The following is a 16,273-nucleotide window of genomic DNA, read 5'->3' on the forward strand; positions in this document are numbered from 1 at the left end:
AACTCTGGGAGTTTTCAGCATTTACCATGGCACCTGCTTTGCTTTCAGCTGCTAACATTGGGGACACCATAACTTTGCTCCTTTATTAACTTGCATCTTATATCAACTTGCATCTTATATCAACTATCTTCAGGGTGAACTTCTGTAGTTGCAGCTCTGCTTTGCCTGTGTTTTCAAAATGTGTTTGTGGCCGGGCGTGTGGCTCATGCCTGTAATCCCAGCACTTTGGGAGGCCGAGGTGGGCGGATCATGAGGTCAGGAGATCGAGACCATCCTGGCTAACACAGTGAAACCCCGTCTCTACTAAAAATACAAAAAATTAGCTGGGCGTGGTGGCGGGCGCCTGTAGTCCCAGCTACTCGGAGGCTGAGGCAGGAGAATGGCCTGAACCTGAGAGGTGGAGCTTGCAGTGAGCCGAGATTGTGCCATTGCACTCCAGTCTGGGCGACAGAGCGAGACTCCGTCCCAAAAAAAAAAAAAAAAAAAAAAAAAAGTTTGTATGTCTTTGATGATTTTCCATGTATGCAGTTTAAATAACAGCTATTGTGTGAATATTTTAAATGGGTTTTTGGGAAGTGAGAGTTTACAAGAACAGGGATGCAAGAAAGAGACATAGTAATTAATGATTTAGGAACTGACTCAAAATTAGATTTATCTCAGCAGAGGAAACTATAGGGTACTAATTGAAAAACTTGATGGATTGGACCATTGGAATCTCATTCAGTTACAGGTTCTGGAGTTAAAACCAATGGAACAGAAAGATTTCATCAAATTCATAGAATTTAATGCTAAGAAAATGTGGCCCCAGTATTGCCAACGTGATAAAGATACAGCTCAGGAATCATCTGCAAGGTAAAACATTTAAAAATAGAGTTGGACATTCAGTGGTTTTATGACTGGGAGAATTAAGAGTGTTTCTTTTAAAAATTGCTCATAGAACTGTGAATGTATACAAAATTTTTAGTGTTGATTATTCTCTTCACCTTTTGTTCTTCTTCAAAAGCAACCAGGCATCCAGCCCCGAAAATGACGTTCCAGACTCAATCTTGTCACCCCAGGGCCAAAATGGAGATAAGTGGCAATATCTGCATCACGAACTCTCATCAAAAATAAAGCTCCCACTCCCTCAGCTTGTGGAGCTTCAGGTCAGTCTGCATCTACATGGTGTAAATAGCCTGTTTGTCTTTGAAAATCCAACAAGCATTCATTAAATAAACATGTATATTCTGCAAAAAGCAAAGTTGCCAAGTGAGTTTTTCACTTGGCTGACACATTTTCTTGATCTTGGAAACGTGCATTAGGGACCCCTTCTTTGTACTTCTGTAGCACCCAGGGCTTCCCTCATCAGAGCTTTTATTACACTATCCACCTGTTTATTTATAGTCTGTATTCCCCATTAGATGGGGAAGAAAGACAGATCATGTCTGCCTGGTTAGCATTTGAGTGCCAAGCACAGTACCTAGGACATCATAGACTCTCAGTTACTGTTTATTGAATGAATAAAGAAATGAATATATGTTTTAAGAAACACTTTAAAAACTATACAGTGGGCCGGGTGCAGTGGCTCAAGCCTGTAATCCCAGCACTTTGGGAGGCCGAGACGGGCGGATCACGAGGTCAGGAGATCGAGACCATGCTGCCTAACACGGTGAAACCCTGTCTCTACTAAAAAATACAAAAAACTAGCCGGGCAAGGTGGCGGGCGCCTGTAGTCCCAGCTACTCGGGAGGCTGAGGCAGGAGAATGGTGTAAACCCGGGAGGCGGAGCTTTCAGTGAGCTGAGATCCGGCCACTGCACTCCAGCCTGGGTGACAGAGCGAGACTCCGTCTCAAAAAAAAAAAAAAAAAAAAAAAAAACTATACAGTGCTATATGAGTGTCATTCATTCATCAGAAAATTCTTTGGAATCTACCATTTGCCAACCCCTGTGCCAATGGCACTGGCCAATTGGTGTTCCCTCTGATTGGCCCTCCTTATCACTGCCGTCACAGGCTCTATCAGGCTGGCTTGCTGTGTCAGCCACTGCTGCCTCTCTCTAGACAGGGAGCAGGTGAGCAAAACAGCCCCATTGCGTACAAGACAGGCTTCTGCCTTCCACCACACACTCACATTGCCTGGGCAAAGGTTACCCATGATTTCCCAATCCCCCAGTCTGATAGGAACTTCTTAGCTTCCTCTTTCCTCCTAAGGACCTTACTTGACCAATTAAAGTTGAATCAAACTCATCAGTTGGCCTTTAGCCTTGGTTTCTCCATATTACACTGTAACGTGTACATAGGTCTCTTGCAAAGAGGAGAACTCCACTCATTGTTCTTTCCCCAAGCAGAGTCATCTACCATCTCACCCCGTTTCATTTTATTTGTTAGCTTTCCAATTTGAGGAAAAAGCTAACTCTGAATCATTCAGCCTTCTGAAATCACAGCTCATTTTCAGTACTTATTTAACTTTTCAATAACAAAGATGCAAAGCCATCCCTTAGAAGAGACTTGAATTCTATTCTAACAGTTGGCTGTGTCAAAAGTAAACTGGTAAATAAACAGCTAACCCTGTAGCATGAATGTTGTCATTACTAAACTGAAAGATTAATGGTTTCACACACACACACACACACCACCTTTTTTTTTTTTTTTTTTAAGAGACAAGTTCTCAGCCAGGTGCAGTGGATCACCTGAGGTCAGGAGTTCGAGACCAGCCTGGTCAACATGGTGAAACCCTGTCTCTACTAAAAATACAAAAATTAGCTGGCCATGGTGGTGGGCGCCTGTAATTTCAGCTACTTGGGAGGCTGAGGCAGGAAAATTGCTGGAACTCGGGTGAGAGAGGTTGCAGTGAGCCAAGATTGCGCCATTGCACTCCAGCCCTGGTGACAACAGCGAGACTCTGTCTCAAAGAAAAAAGAAACAGGTTCTCGCTGTTACCCAGGGTGGAGTGCAGTGGCATGACCAAAACTCATTGTAACTTTGAACTCCTGGGCTCAAATGATCCCCCTGCCTCAGCCTTCTGAGTGACTAGGACTACTGGTGTGTAGCACCATGACCAGCTACTTTAAAATTTTTTTATAATTTTTTTTTTTTTTTGGTAGAGAAAGTGTCTTGTTATATTGTATAGGCTGATCTTGAACTCCCTTGAACTCCTGGCCTCAAGGGATCCTCCCACCTCTATTTCCCAAAGTACTGGGATTATAGGCATAAGCCACTGAGCCTGGCCTTTCCTCTCATTTTGATATCTAAATGAACCCTCAAGTATCTAAATATAACTAGTCATGACTTTTCAAAGCTGTCCAAAATATTAAAACTTAATTTAATTATTTTTCTTATAAATGACAAGACAGACAAAAATGCTCACCAAGAAAATGACTCAGAAGACAGCATGCTAAGGTATCTTTTTCTATTTAAATTAACATCAGCAGGCTGGACATGTTGGCTCATGCCTGTAATCCCAGCAATCTGGGAGGCTGAGGCAGGTGGATCACCTGAGGTCACGAGTTCGAGAATAGCCTGGCTAACAGCAAAGCCCTGTCGCTACTAAAAATACGAAAGTCAGCCGGGCGTGGTGGCTGGTCCCTATTATCCCAGCTACTCAGGAGGCTGAGGTAGGAGAATCGCTTGAACATGGGAGACAGAGGTTGCAGTGAGTTGAGATCATGCCACCGCACTCTAGCCTGGGCGACAGAGCAAGACTCCATCTTGAAAATAAAAAAATTAATTAACATCAGCAGGGTCTAAAACTGTCACTAATAGAGTTTCCCTTTGTCAAATAGGTTTCCACAAATATGGGTATTCTACCCAGTGTGAGTATGTATAACTTTAGATACCCAACAACTGAAGAACTGAAAACCTACACCACCCAACTTGAAGACCTGCGCCAAGAAGCAAGTAACCTTCAGACACAGGTAGAAGCTGCACACAATGTATTTTCCTCATTGCAGTAATATAAACAAAGAAAGGAGATACCATCATTGTGACTTGGTCATAATTGTCGTCACAGAACAAGTCATAGGACACACAGTGGAATGGGTCCTAGGATTGCAAATAGAATTGATCTTGCTTGCGAACTCTAATAAATTTTGTAATGATTTCCTAGGGACTGTGTGCAAAGGATTCTGAGTCCAGGATCAGCAGGAAAGAGGATCATGATTGATGAGTTCTGTCTGCAGTGGTGATCTGGGATTGGAAGGGTGAGGGAGAAGAGTAGGGAGGGAGTATAGGCATGGTTTTCAACGCTGAGCAGACTTAACACTGAGCTTGCTAGGTTATGTGCGGTGTCCATCAGAGAAGAGAGTAGGAGATAGGGCCCAAGCTGGAGTGCTGACTAGCTATGGCATGCCCCTAAACTACTTGTAACTGTTCAAGAATTCAGGGTAGCTGTGGGTAAAGTAAAAGAGGTGACCCCAACAGCTTATGCTAAAACAGATCTGTGGCTCCCAGACTCACCAAGCCCAATGCACGACACTGGGGACGTGCTTGGAGTCATACACCTAAGCCTTGATTCTCACAATTGGCTCATAAATGACACTTCTCCCTCCTCTGCAGGCTGCTCCTGTCTTTAAGACACTGTACCCACTCTTTGTAATCAACCGCTTCAGGCTTCTCTTTTTTGACTTCTTTTCCTTCTCCAGGCTATACTTGATTTCATTAACCGCTTTCTCCTACATTGGAATGTGGAGGGTGGGAAACAGTGGTAAAGGAGACAGTGTAATTTATCTGGGACCACACTTTCACCTGGATCGCCCTGCTAAGAGATCCTTCATCTTATGACTTTTTAATCCCATTCAGTACTCAAATAACTACCTAACGTTGAGCTTCTTAAACTCGTTCTTCTCCGAGTTTAACATCGTGAGTTTATTTATTTGTTCTGCTACCTAGTTCACAAAGTGTTTGAAGCAACTTATTACAAAAGAAGCATAACATAAATCGTAAACTATAATGGAAACTAGGCAAAATATAGGTCTAGGAAGGCAAAGGTATCCTGATTTTCTTTTTCTTTTTTCCTCTTGATTCAGGAAAATATGACAGAAGCGGCATATATCCATTTGGATAAAAAATTGTTTGAACTATTCCTGACCCTCAGTCAGTGCCTCAGCAGTGTGGAGGAGATGCTGGAGATGCCCAGGCTTTACAGGGAGGATGGTTCTGGCCAGCAGGTGCACTGCGAGGTAGGGCACTTCTCACAAACCCATGTGTTTGGCCATTACAGCAGCCCCGTGAGTTAAGCCTGAGTGGAAGCCTCTTGAGGTCAGAGCTCATTCATTGTCTTCCTTCCTCTCCACTTCAGACACTGGCTCTTGAGTTGAAGAAACTTTATTTAGCACTGAGTGACAAGAAGGGTGATCTTTTGAAAGCCATGACTTGGCCTGGCAAGAACACCAACTTGCTCCTTGAATGTTTTGACAACCTTCAAGTCTGCCTGGAGCACACTCAGGCTGCAGCTGTCTATAGAAGCAAGTGCCTGAAAGCTGGCCTCGATTACAACTGCAGTTACCAGGTATGATTCCGAGCACACAGCCTATTTTAGCACTGTTTTAAGTTACAGCATGGACCCCTAATGCCTATTAATTACTATCCCTGGTGACATTTGTTAATAAGAATTACTAAGGAAAATGATGAGACTCTTCTGTTTGTTGCTCTTGGTTGGAGATCATTTGAAGTGAAGCCCTGACTGAGTGCAGTGGCTCATGCCTGTAATCCTAGCACTTTGGGAGAGACCGAGGCAGGCAGATCACCTGAGGTCCGGAGATTGAGACCATCCTGGCCAACATGGTGAAACCCCGTCTCTACTAAAAATACAAAAATTAGCCAGGCATAGTGGTATGTGCCTGTAATTCCAGATACTTGGGAGGCTGAGGCAGGAGAATTGCTTGAACCTGGGAGGCAGAGGTTGCAGTGAGCTGAGATCACACTGCTGCACCCAGCCTGGGCAGCAGAGCGAGACTCCATCTCAAGAAAACAGAAAGTGAAGCCCTTTTTGAAGTCTTGGCTGAGCGCAGTAACTCATGCCTGTAATCCCAGCCCTTAGGAGGCCTAGGTAGGTGGATTGCTTGAGCCCAGGTTCGAGACCAGCCTCGACATCATAGATCCCATCTCAAAAAAATAAAAAAGTAAAAAAAAAGATAAAAATAGAGTCTTGAGTATGAATTTGTTGGGATGAACTAACATAATGTTTAATTTCTTGTATTACACTTAGCGATTTAACAATTAAAATGGGGGGGTGGCATTTGTATTTGTTTTTCTAGGCTAGAGGGAGCCATTAACACTTTTGAGGTAAGGAATGACAATCCGTGTATGTTTCAGGTAGATTCCTCCAGCAGTTGTCTAAAGTGAATTGGAGAGGGAGAGACTCCAGGCAGGTAGAAGAGTTAGGAAGCTACTAAAATTATCTAATGAAAAAGAAATGAAACCCAATACTATTTATAATGAGGCTTGCCCATAAAAATCAAGCCTGAATCTGACCAAGCTTCTAGAATCCAAGTAAAACAGACGCAAGAAAAGAAGAACAGGTTAAACAGCACACTGGGAGTGTAGTCTGCCAAATCCAGCCTGTGGGAAACTGTACTGAACAAATGACCCATTTTTTCACACACACACATTCAAGAAACAAAAAAGAAAGGTGGTCGGGGATTCTGCAGATTAAGAGAGATCTAAGATGTACTTATCCATCATGACATATGGACCTCATTTGGATCCTCATTGAAATAAAAAGAAAAATTATAGGCAATTAAGAATATGTGAATCCTGTCTGGGTAGTTAAATCATACTAAGGAATTATTATTGATGGCAGGGGAGGAGTATATTGGAGTATTTTTAAAGAGAAGGATCTTTATCTTTTAGAAATATATACTGAAACATATACTGATGAAATGACTTGAGACCTGGGATTTGCTTCAAAATAGCCTGAAGGAAAGGAGATTAGGTACAGTTGAGAGCTGGAGGGAGGATGTAGAGGGAAGAAGGTCAGCCATGAATCAATAATTGTTGAAGTTTAATGATGATACAATGGGGATTTCTCTATTTTTGTATTTGTTTGAAATTTCGAATGTCACAAAAATTATAAAAACCAACTAAATATACAAAAAGATAATGAAGGCCTAAATGAGATTGCTTAGTTTCCTGCATTTATCTTACAGAATGAAATAAAGAGATTATATGATCAGCTCATTAAGAGTAAGACATCTTTACAACAGTCTTTGAATGAAATCAGTGGCCAGAGTGTTGCTGAACAGCTTCAGGTAATCAAGTCAAAATAATCCAGACTGACTGAACTTTGAACCACAGAGCTTTGCGTTTAAGCCGTGCTTCTGAACTACTTTCCTTTGTGAGCAGCAGCAAGGCTTAAGTACATAAATAAAAAGTGAAAACTATTTATGTTGACCTTTTAAAAACATCTCTTAATTTTCTGAAGCACGATGTATTAAAACAACAGGAGACCATTTTCACTTGTCAACCATGACAAAATGTGTATGTCCACTGTTGGTAAGGATATTGGAAAATGAGACCCTCATCCTCTTGCCAGGGGAGTCCTGGGGATCCTTTGTCTGTATATCAGAATTTTAAACATAAATACTCTCTCTTCCAGCAATCATTTGACTTCATTTATTTAGCAAATATTAATTGAGGATCCACTATGTTCAGGCACTGTTTGAGGTGCTGAACTTGTACTCCTCCTAAGGATATAAGATAAGTGCATAGAGATAAATATTTTGGCCAGGTATGGTGGCTCACGCCTATAATCCCAGCACCTTGGGAGTCTGAGGCAGGTGGATCACTTGAGGCCAGGAGTTCGAGACCAGCGTGGCCAACATGGTGAACCCTGTCTCTATTAAAAATACAAAAATTATCCAGGTGCAGTGGCACACAACTGTAGTCCCAGCTACTCAGGAGGCTGAGGCGTGATCATTGATTGAGCCTGGGAGGGAGAGGTTGCAGTGAACTGAACTGAGATTGTGCCACTGCACTCCAGCTTGGGTGACAGAGCCAGACCTTTGTCTCTAAACAAATAAATAAATAAGTCATAAATATTTAAGGATGGACCCAGCAGCTCTGCTTGAGTTAAAAACTGTAAATAACCTAAAAGTCCATTGAGAGCTGACTGATACAAAAGCAGGGTACACCCTTAACAATAGCATGCTGTGTGTCTGTTTCAAAGGAGCTAGATATGTGTATACTGATGTGAAGAGATGCTGAAGAGCTGGTGAGTGAGGAATGCTAACCACAGGACAGAGTGCTGTGGTGCAGTTCATTGAGTTTAAGGATATGCGCATATACCCCTACTGGTATGGAGCATGTTAGGAACTGGGAACCTCTGGGAAGATTGTTAAGGAGAGGTGAGGGAGCAGGAACTGGGATTTTCGTTTTTCCCTTCATCCCTTTCTGTACTGTTTAATTCTTTTTAGATGACTATGTGTGCTTCTCTGACGTATTGAAGGGTTTTCTTTTCTTGTATTGTCTCTCACTTAGAAAGCAGATGGATATACAGTGGAGCTGGAGAACGCTGAGAGCCGAGTGGTCAAACTACGAGATGAAGGGGAGAGGCTTCATTTACCTTACGTTTTACTCCAGGAGGTTTACAAATTAGAGGTATGCCTGAGCAGAAAACATTGACTCAGCACTGTGATTGTGAGGAGTCAGATTCTTTTCTTTCACCAACAGAGTAGATTTGTCTTTCAGTTATTGCCCCGGTTGGATGAAAATGCATTTGTGCACCTGCTCTTCTCTTTTCAGGATGTACTTGACAGTATGTGGGGAATGCTAAGAGCCAGGTACACGGAACTCAGCAGCCCTTTCATCACTGAGAGCCAGCAAGATGCTTTGTTGCAAGGCATGGTAGAACTGGTGAAGATTGGGAAGGAAAAGCTTGCTCATGACCACTTAAAACAAACCAAAAGTAAAGTGGCGTTACAGGCTCAAATAGAAAATCACAAGGTGAGACAGACACGTGGGTCAGATGTCCCCTTCATAGACTAAAATCTTAAGGTATTTCTGAATGTGAACAGAAAGGATCCATTTTTCTTCTTTGTTGAAATTTAAGCTATTCATCCTTCTAATAAACATCTATTAGAATGCCTAATGTGTACAAGGAACCCTGGTACATGCTGGGAATTTGGGCTATGAGTAAAAACAGACACAGTTCCTTATATTCATGGAGCTTTCACCTGATTGAGAAGATAGACATTTATCAACAAGTCTTCAAACAAATTAAATTGAGGATCCATTCTATGAGAGCATTTAATAGCAGAAGGTGACTTAGGAAAGTTAGAAAAGGCTTTCCTGGCTTTGCACAGTGGCTTATGCCTGTAATCCCAGAACTTTGGGAGGCCAAGGTGGGTGGATCACCTGAGGTCAGGAGTTCGAGACCAGCCTGGCCAAAATGGTCAAACCCCGTCTCTACTAAAAATACAAAAATTAGCTGGGCAGGGTGGCAGGTGCCTGTAATCCCAGCTACTCAGGAGTCTGAGGCAGGAGAATCACTTGAACTCAGGAGGCAGAGGTTGCAGTGAGCTGAGATCACGCCCCTGCACTGCAGCCTGGGTGACACAGCAAAAAAAAAAAAAAAGAAGAAGAAGAAGAAAAGACTTTCCTAAGAACTGGAATCAAAAGGAAGGTGTATTATTATGTAGTATAAGACTATAATAAATCCTTTCATTTTTAAAATTCATTTCATTAAACAAAAACCTCTTGATCACCAGCTAAAGATAAAGAGTAATCTAGGTGCTGATAATTAAAAATGTGTAAGACAGTTCCTACCTGAGGTAAGCTTACGGTCTAGCATTTGGAAGGTAGAGCTTAGTCTAAGAAAAGATGAAAGGTAAATATTGTATGAAGGATGGAGGGGAAGAGGAGAAAATAATATTGATTATCTACAGTGTGTCAGGCCCCTTGCTAGATGCTTTTGTAAACGTCTCTATGTATATGTCATTTTCAAGGCTTAAGAGAAGGGAGTCACATAATACGGAGGGTTCCCTACAGACAACTGGAGGAGGCAGTAAATGGAGAAGAACCAGGTGAAATAAAGCCTTCCTCTTGAAAGGTTCTGGAAGTTCAAATACAAATACAGGAAGCTTTATGTCCAGGATTCCTATAAATCAGCAAATCCCCTTTATTTCGTCATTTTCTTGAGTGGAAGTTAAAGCCAAGGTTAAGGCGTCCTGTCTTTTGAATATGCGGGCTGCTTGAGTTTGCACGTCTGTCCATCCAACTTGTCTTGAAATTCATCAGCCACAGTGGCATCTGTTTTTTGTTTTTTTTGTCTGTTTGTTTTTGTTTTTTTAAGAGACAGGGTCTCACTCTGTTTTCCAGGCTGGAGTGCAGTGGTATAATCATAGCTCATTGTAGCCTCAAAATCCTGGTCTCAAACAATCCTCTCACCTCAGCCTCCTGAGTAGCTGGGACTATAGATGTGTGCCACCACACCTAGCTGGCTTCTATCTTTTTGTAGCATTTAGACTCAAAACAACTGATGTAGAAAGCTCTATCTGGAAATCGAAATTGACAAAAATGTTTGCCATTTAACATGGATTATTTAGTGGAAAATAACACTTAAGGATAATACTTCTTTATAATTCATTGAAGTTCCACTAGTGTTCAAAGACCAAGAGATTTTTTTTTTTTTTTGAGAGGGAGTCTCGCTCTGTCGCCCAGGCTGGAGTGCAGTGGCATTGGCACGATCTCGGCTCATTGCAACCTCCGCCTCCTGGGTTCAAATGATTCTCCTGCCTCAGTCTCTCAAATGACTGGGATGACGGGCATTCACCACCATGCCCAGCTAATTTTTGTATTATTGGTAGAGATGGGATTTCGCCATGCTGGCCAGGCTGGTCAATTTGACTCTACATGGATGTCCTGGGATTTTGGATTTAAAACAAAAATAACTGGATATAAAGTTGAAGTAACTTGGTTTTTAAGATTTTCACAATTTCAAAATAAATATTAAAACTTTCTCCATCTCATAGGTTTTTTTCCAGAAGCTTGTTGCTGACATGTTGTTGATCCAAGCATACTCTGCCAAAGTATTTCCTTCTTTATTGCAAAAGAGAGAGACATTTTGGGCAGAACAAATAACAGAAGTTAAAATACTAGAAGAAAAGTCACGCCAACGTGGTATGAAGCTACAGAGTTTGTTGCAGGTATTTGGGTTCTGTAAACGTTGTACTGAAGCTGGGAATTCCTGATTTTCCATCACCACCCCAGGTGTTGAGAAGAAGTACCTAGTTATCATTAAGCTATACTTAAATGGAAGCCTGACAGTGAGGAATGTGGAATGTGGACCCCTGCTCAGGTTCTGAGGCCACTCCCTGAAGGAAAGGTTGGCTGGGATTTCTCGTACATAGATTTGGGATGGTACTGCGTCTCTCTGCCTTTTAGGTTCATGTATGAATAAGCAAAACGATAAGCACTTTGAGACCTTGAATGAGATCATTTGGGTGAAACAGTTACTGGTTTAGAAACTGTACTTCTTCAAGAGAACAGGCCCTGATGTTCTAAAATGGGTAATGACAATCTTGTCTAAATTCAAAGAAAAAAAATAAGCATGCATAAAGCTCCTTCTCAGTTTTGAGGCATTCCCCTCACAGCCTTTCATAGCCAATGTTAGTACTTAAAGGAAATAAAGAAAAAAGGAAGGAGGCTGGGCGCGGTGGCTCACGCCTGTAATCCCAACACTTTGGGAGGCCGAGGGGGGCGGATCACGAGGTCAGGAGATTGAGACCGTCCTGGCTAACACGGTGAAACCCTGTCTCTACTAAAAATACAAAAAATTAGCTGGGCGTGGTGGCGGGCGCCTGTAGTCCCACCCACTCAGGAGGCTGAGGGAGGAGAATGGTGTAAACCCGGGAGGCGGAGCTGGCAATGAGCCGAGATGTGCCACTGCACTCCAGCCTAGGTGACAGAATGAGACTCCATCTCAAAAAAAAAAAATGAAGGAAGGAAATGTTTAACTTGATAATATAATATGGTGTTATTTTTTGCTAACAAAATTTATTTTCTAGTCAGTGTGTCAAGTTGATATTTCTAATATGTCATGGTGTTTTTTTAAAAAGACTCCATGGACCCAGCGAGTGTTCTATAAAAGCTAAGTGAGCCACTATGTGAATAGATATGGAAATGAGTGAGATGGTTATTTTTCTAACAGATGATGTTTGGAGTCAGTAACTCAGCTCTGTGGTGTGTTGGGATCCTAGGGGTGGGCGTCCGTGAAAACGGGACAAGCTGAAAGATGACAAGACTAGAGCTAAGGCAGTTGTTGTCCCCTGATGAAGTGTAAGCCTGTACTCCTCAAAGATACCCTGAGCAGACCTATGCTTCAAGTGGCATGGGGGTTTGATGGGCGTGGGCTTGGGCGTGGAGAGCAAGAGCAGCCTAATAAGAGCTTCTGTTGAATAAGGGTCTAAAATTTAGCTCTTTCCCTTTCCTAGTAAGAGAAAGGGCCTCTTGTGGCTCTGAGGTCTCTACAGAGTTGATAAGAGTATCACTTTAACTTCATTGTATTACTCCTTTAGTCATGTTACCCAGTTTGACAAGACAAGCATAAAACACTAAATGCCAGCTGAGATTCTTTTTAAACCTTGTCCTCAAAGGCAATGGAATTCTTTTCCATTCGATGTTGAGCGCTTACCAGAGTGGGTTACGTCTCTGACACACCTGGAATCTGTGCTTTAATTTTGTATGGTCTTGGTGTTCATTTTTGTTTGGTGATGAATTGTGTTGTTATCTGGAACCAATCTAGTAAAAGCTTCCATTGATTTTATGTCCTTGATTCTCTAGAAATGGGAAGAATTTGATGAAAACTATGCATCTCTTGAAAAGGACCTGGAAATTCTTATATCTACATTGCCCTCTGTGAGTTTGGTGGAAGAGACAGAGGAAAGATTAGTGGAAAGGATTTCGTTTTACCAGGTATTTTTCTTCCATTTAAGTTATCAAAGACATGTCCATAGCACTTTGTGTTTTACATTTGTTTTGACTAAGTGGCTTGGTTTTGAAGGTTTGAATTGAAACAAAACGTTCATCATACAGCTCACTGTTGAATGTATTCAGGGAGACTGCAGATTTGAATGTGAACTCCTCAGCATAAACACAAGTCTGGTGTGGGGGAGAGGACCTTGTCTGAGTCGTGGCTCCATCACTTATCACCTCTGTGACCTTGCTGTCCCTAAGCTTCAGTTTTTTAATCTGTGGAACGTAGATAATCGAGCCAATTCCACCTGTCTCTGGAAGTGAATGCCAATGAGCTACTAGTATGGAAATGAGCTGAAGAATGGAAATAACTTTGTCAGCCTTCGGCCTCTAAACATATATTTAGTTTTATTCCTACAGTGAAGTCCTGAGTAGATGCAGCCCACGAGAGAGACAATAATCTTACCTGCCACCAGCATTATAAAAACATCCCGGGCCGGGTGCAGTGGTGCACACCTGTAATTCCAGCACTTTGGGAGGCCGAGGCAGGTGGATTGCCTGAGCTCAGGAGTTTGAGACCAGCCTGGGCAAAATGGTGAAATGCTGTCTCTACTGAAATACAAAAATAATAATAAATAAATAAATAAATAAAAATAAAAATAAATTAGCTGGGTGTGGCAGTGTGTACCTGTAATTCCAGTTTCTTGGGAGGCTGAGGTAGGAGAATTGCTTAAACCCGAGAGGTGGAGGTTGCAGTGAGCCAAGATCACGCCATTGCACTCCAGCCTGGGTGACAGAGCGAGACTCCATCTCAAAACAAACAAAAAAAAAACCCTCAAATGTTTAAACTTTTTGTGTGTAACTTTTTGTATTATTGTCATCAGTCTCTGTGTCTCTAATTTTGGTGCCAAAGAAAAGATAAAACCTTAAAATGGTTTTCAAGTGGCATTGAGAACATGACTAACAAGATAAAAAACAGGTTTTAAGTCTTCTCACCAGGAACTTAAAATTTCTAGTTTTAACTTTAGAGTATATGCCGTCAGAATCTGAGTTGTACGGCCAGAGGCAGTTATCAAATATCAACTTTAAAACTTCAAAAGCACATTTATCGCCTGAATGAACTAGGTGGAAAATGAAAGCAGGAAATACTTCCAGGACTCTCTCTTCCGTGGAGATATTTTAGCCTCTATAAGGAACATTTTCCAGAGGCTGGGACACTGTATTTATACTCCCTAGATGTCTGGAAGGCTACAGTTGGTCTCATTGCCACCTTATTAATTATATTGAGCCTAACTCTAAGGTAAATCTGGATCCTCTGGGGTGGGTGGGAGTGGGGGTGATGGGAGTACTGTTTAGCTCTTTGTTAGTCTAGGGATACCGAAGGTAGCGTCTAAACAGCTGAAAGAATGCAGTTGAGAACACTATTTTAAGGCTTATTATTTTAAGCAACAGTCTAATATTAGCCAAAGTAATATGAGTGTGATTGTTTTCTCCAGAAGTAACCATAAATATTAAAAAGAAAAAAATTGTTCTAAGATTTTAAATGAATTTGCCAGACTAAAGAAGACGTATCTCATAAAGCCCATCTCACATATGGACTTCATAGGCCATTCTCAGTTCAGAGTCAAGGAAAGGTTTGTGTGAGTCTGACAGATGTTGTCATGTTGATCAGCCCTCGTCTGTGGGGCGTGGAACCTAGGGGTCAGTTGTGTGTGGCCTTTGAAGTCGAACAAACCTGTGTTCAAATGCTGGTTCGGCCTAGTTACTCGTGTACAGACTGTCTCCATGCATATAATCGGTAAATTAGGCTGGGCGTGGTGGCTCACGCCTGTAATCCTAGCACGTTAGGAGGCCGACGTGGGCGGATAACCTGAGGTCAGGAGACCAGCCTGGCCAATATGGTAAAACCCCATCTCTACTAAAACTACAAGAATTAGCTGGGCATGGTGGCACGTGCCTATAATCCCAGCTACTCAGGAGGCTTAGGCAGGAGAATCGCTGGAACCCGGGAGGCGGAGGCTGTAGTGAGCCAAGATCGCGCCACTGCACTCCAGCCTGGGTGACAGAGCGAGACTTCATCTCAAAAAAAAAAAGGGGAGGGTGAATTAAGACTTTTCAGAGATGTTTTAAAGATGAAGAATCTAGCATTTCACTTAGAAAATTAAACTGATTTTTTTTTCTTTTAATACAGATGTTTGATATTTCATTCTAGCCCACACAGGCTCAGACACGGGGAGGGGATTACAAATGGGAGTGGTGGAAAGGGCCATGGAAGTGGAATTTTTTGGTAATTTCTTAAAAGGCTTAACTTAATTTGAAAATAGCAAACCTTCTGTTTTGATAATTTATTTTTTAAGATTAAACAGGTGTCAGGATAAATGGCGTTAGATGAATCCAGCTGTGTTAGGTAATTACCTTTAGACAGACTTCAGATAATTTCATTTTTCTTTCCATGGAGTTGGATTAATGATATGCTATTTTAATTTATTTTTCTAAAATTTTCTTCCTTTCTGTCTACTGAATCTTTATATTCCGTAGAAGACTCTGGAAATGAATTTTCTGCCTAGTATTTGCATCTCATGGATAATAGAGAAATACTATTTTATTTATCCTCTTCTTATGTAAGTCACCATCTGAAGTGCTTCCGGGGGCAGAACAGAAATAAGAAACACCTGGTGGCTCTGCAATCAGAGGGGTGGTGGGGACTGAGCTGAGGGAAAAAGGGAGTAGGCTCTCCTAGAGCTGGCAGCTGCTGCTCAGTTACGGCCACCCTTTGCCACATGAGATGCAGACCAACAATTGCTGGGTCTTCCAGTTTTCCCAGAGACACTGGCAATCCTGATTATTATGTAAGATTTCCTGGTTTTTCTTCCTTTTTTTTTTTTTGAGACAGAGTCTCGCAGTGTCACCCAGGCTGGAGTGCAGTGGCACGATCTCGGCTCACTGCAAACTCCACCTCCCGGGTTCACACCATTCTCCTGCCTCAGCCTCTGAGTAGCTGGGACTACAGGCACCTACCACCACGCCCGGCTAATTTTTTGTATTTTTAGTAGAGACGGGGTTTCACTGTGTTAGCCAGGATGGTCTCAATCTCCTGACCTCGTGATCTGCCCCGTCAGCCTCCCAAAGTGCTGAGATTACAGGTGTGAGCCACCACGCCTGGCCTAGATTTCCTGATTTTTCAAACTGATCTTAAGGTCACACAAAACCTGTCTGTGAGCCCAGCGTGGCCTAAAGAGTGCCAGCTTGGTTTTTGTTTGTATGTAGTAAGTCTATAAAGTTGATTTGGTTTATTTTTGGGTTGTTTTTTTTTTTTTTTTTTTTTTTTTTTTTTTTTTTTTTTTTTTTTTTTTTTTTTGAGGCAGAGTTTCACTCTTGTTACCCAG

General features: G+C 42.0%; 1 protein-coding gene across 2 annotated transcripts in view; it reads left to right on the forward strand.

The window, feature by feature from the left end:
• The window catches only part of SYNE2 (spectrin repeat containing nuclear envelope protein 2), a 376,350-nt gene that overhangs the window by 270,711 nt on the left and 89,366 nt on the right, over positions 1-16,273 (forward strand). For both annotated transcript variants that reach the window (XM_025391361.1, XM_025391362.1), the window contains exons 69-78: positions 731-852; positions 1,004-1,145; positions 3,761-3,892; positions 5,003-5,155; positions 5,275-5,484; positions 7,124-7,225; positions 8,454-8,573; positions 8,718-8,918; positions 10,946-11,119; positions 12,756-12,887. In XM_025391361.1, coding sequence (XP_025247146.1) covers positions 731-852; positions 1,004-1,145; positions 3,761-3,892; positions 5,003-5,155; positions 5,275-5,484; positions 7,124-7,225; positions 8,454-8,573; positions 8,718-8,918; positions 10,946-11,119; positions 12,756-12,887 — 1,488 coding nt within the window. The remainder of the gene's footprint in view (positions 1-730; positions 853-1,003; positions 1,146-3,760; positions 3,893-5,002; positions 5,156-5,274; positions 5,485-7,123; positions 7,226-8,453; positions 8,574-8,717; positions 8,919-10,945; positions 11,120-12,755; positions 12,888-16,273) is intronic.

Source organism: Theropithecus gelada, chromosome 7b (genome assembly GCF_003255815.1).
Source record: "Theropithecus gelada isolate Dixy chromosome 7b, Tgel_1.0, whole genome shotgun sequence".
Lineage (NCBI taxonomy): Eukaryota > Metazoa > Chordata > Mammalia > Primates > Cercopithecidae > Theropithecus > Theropithecus gelada.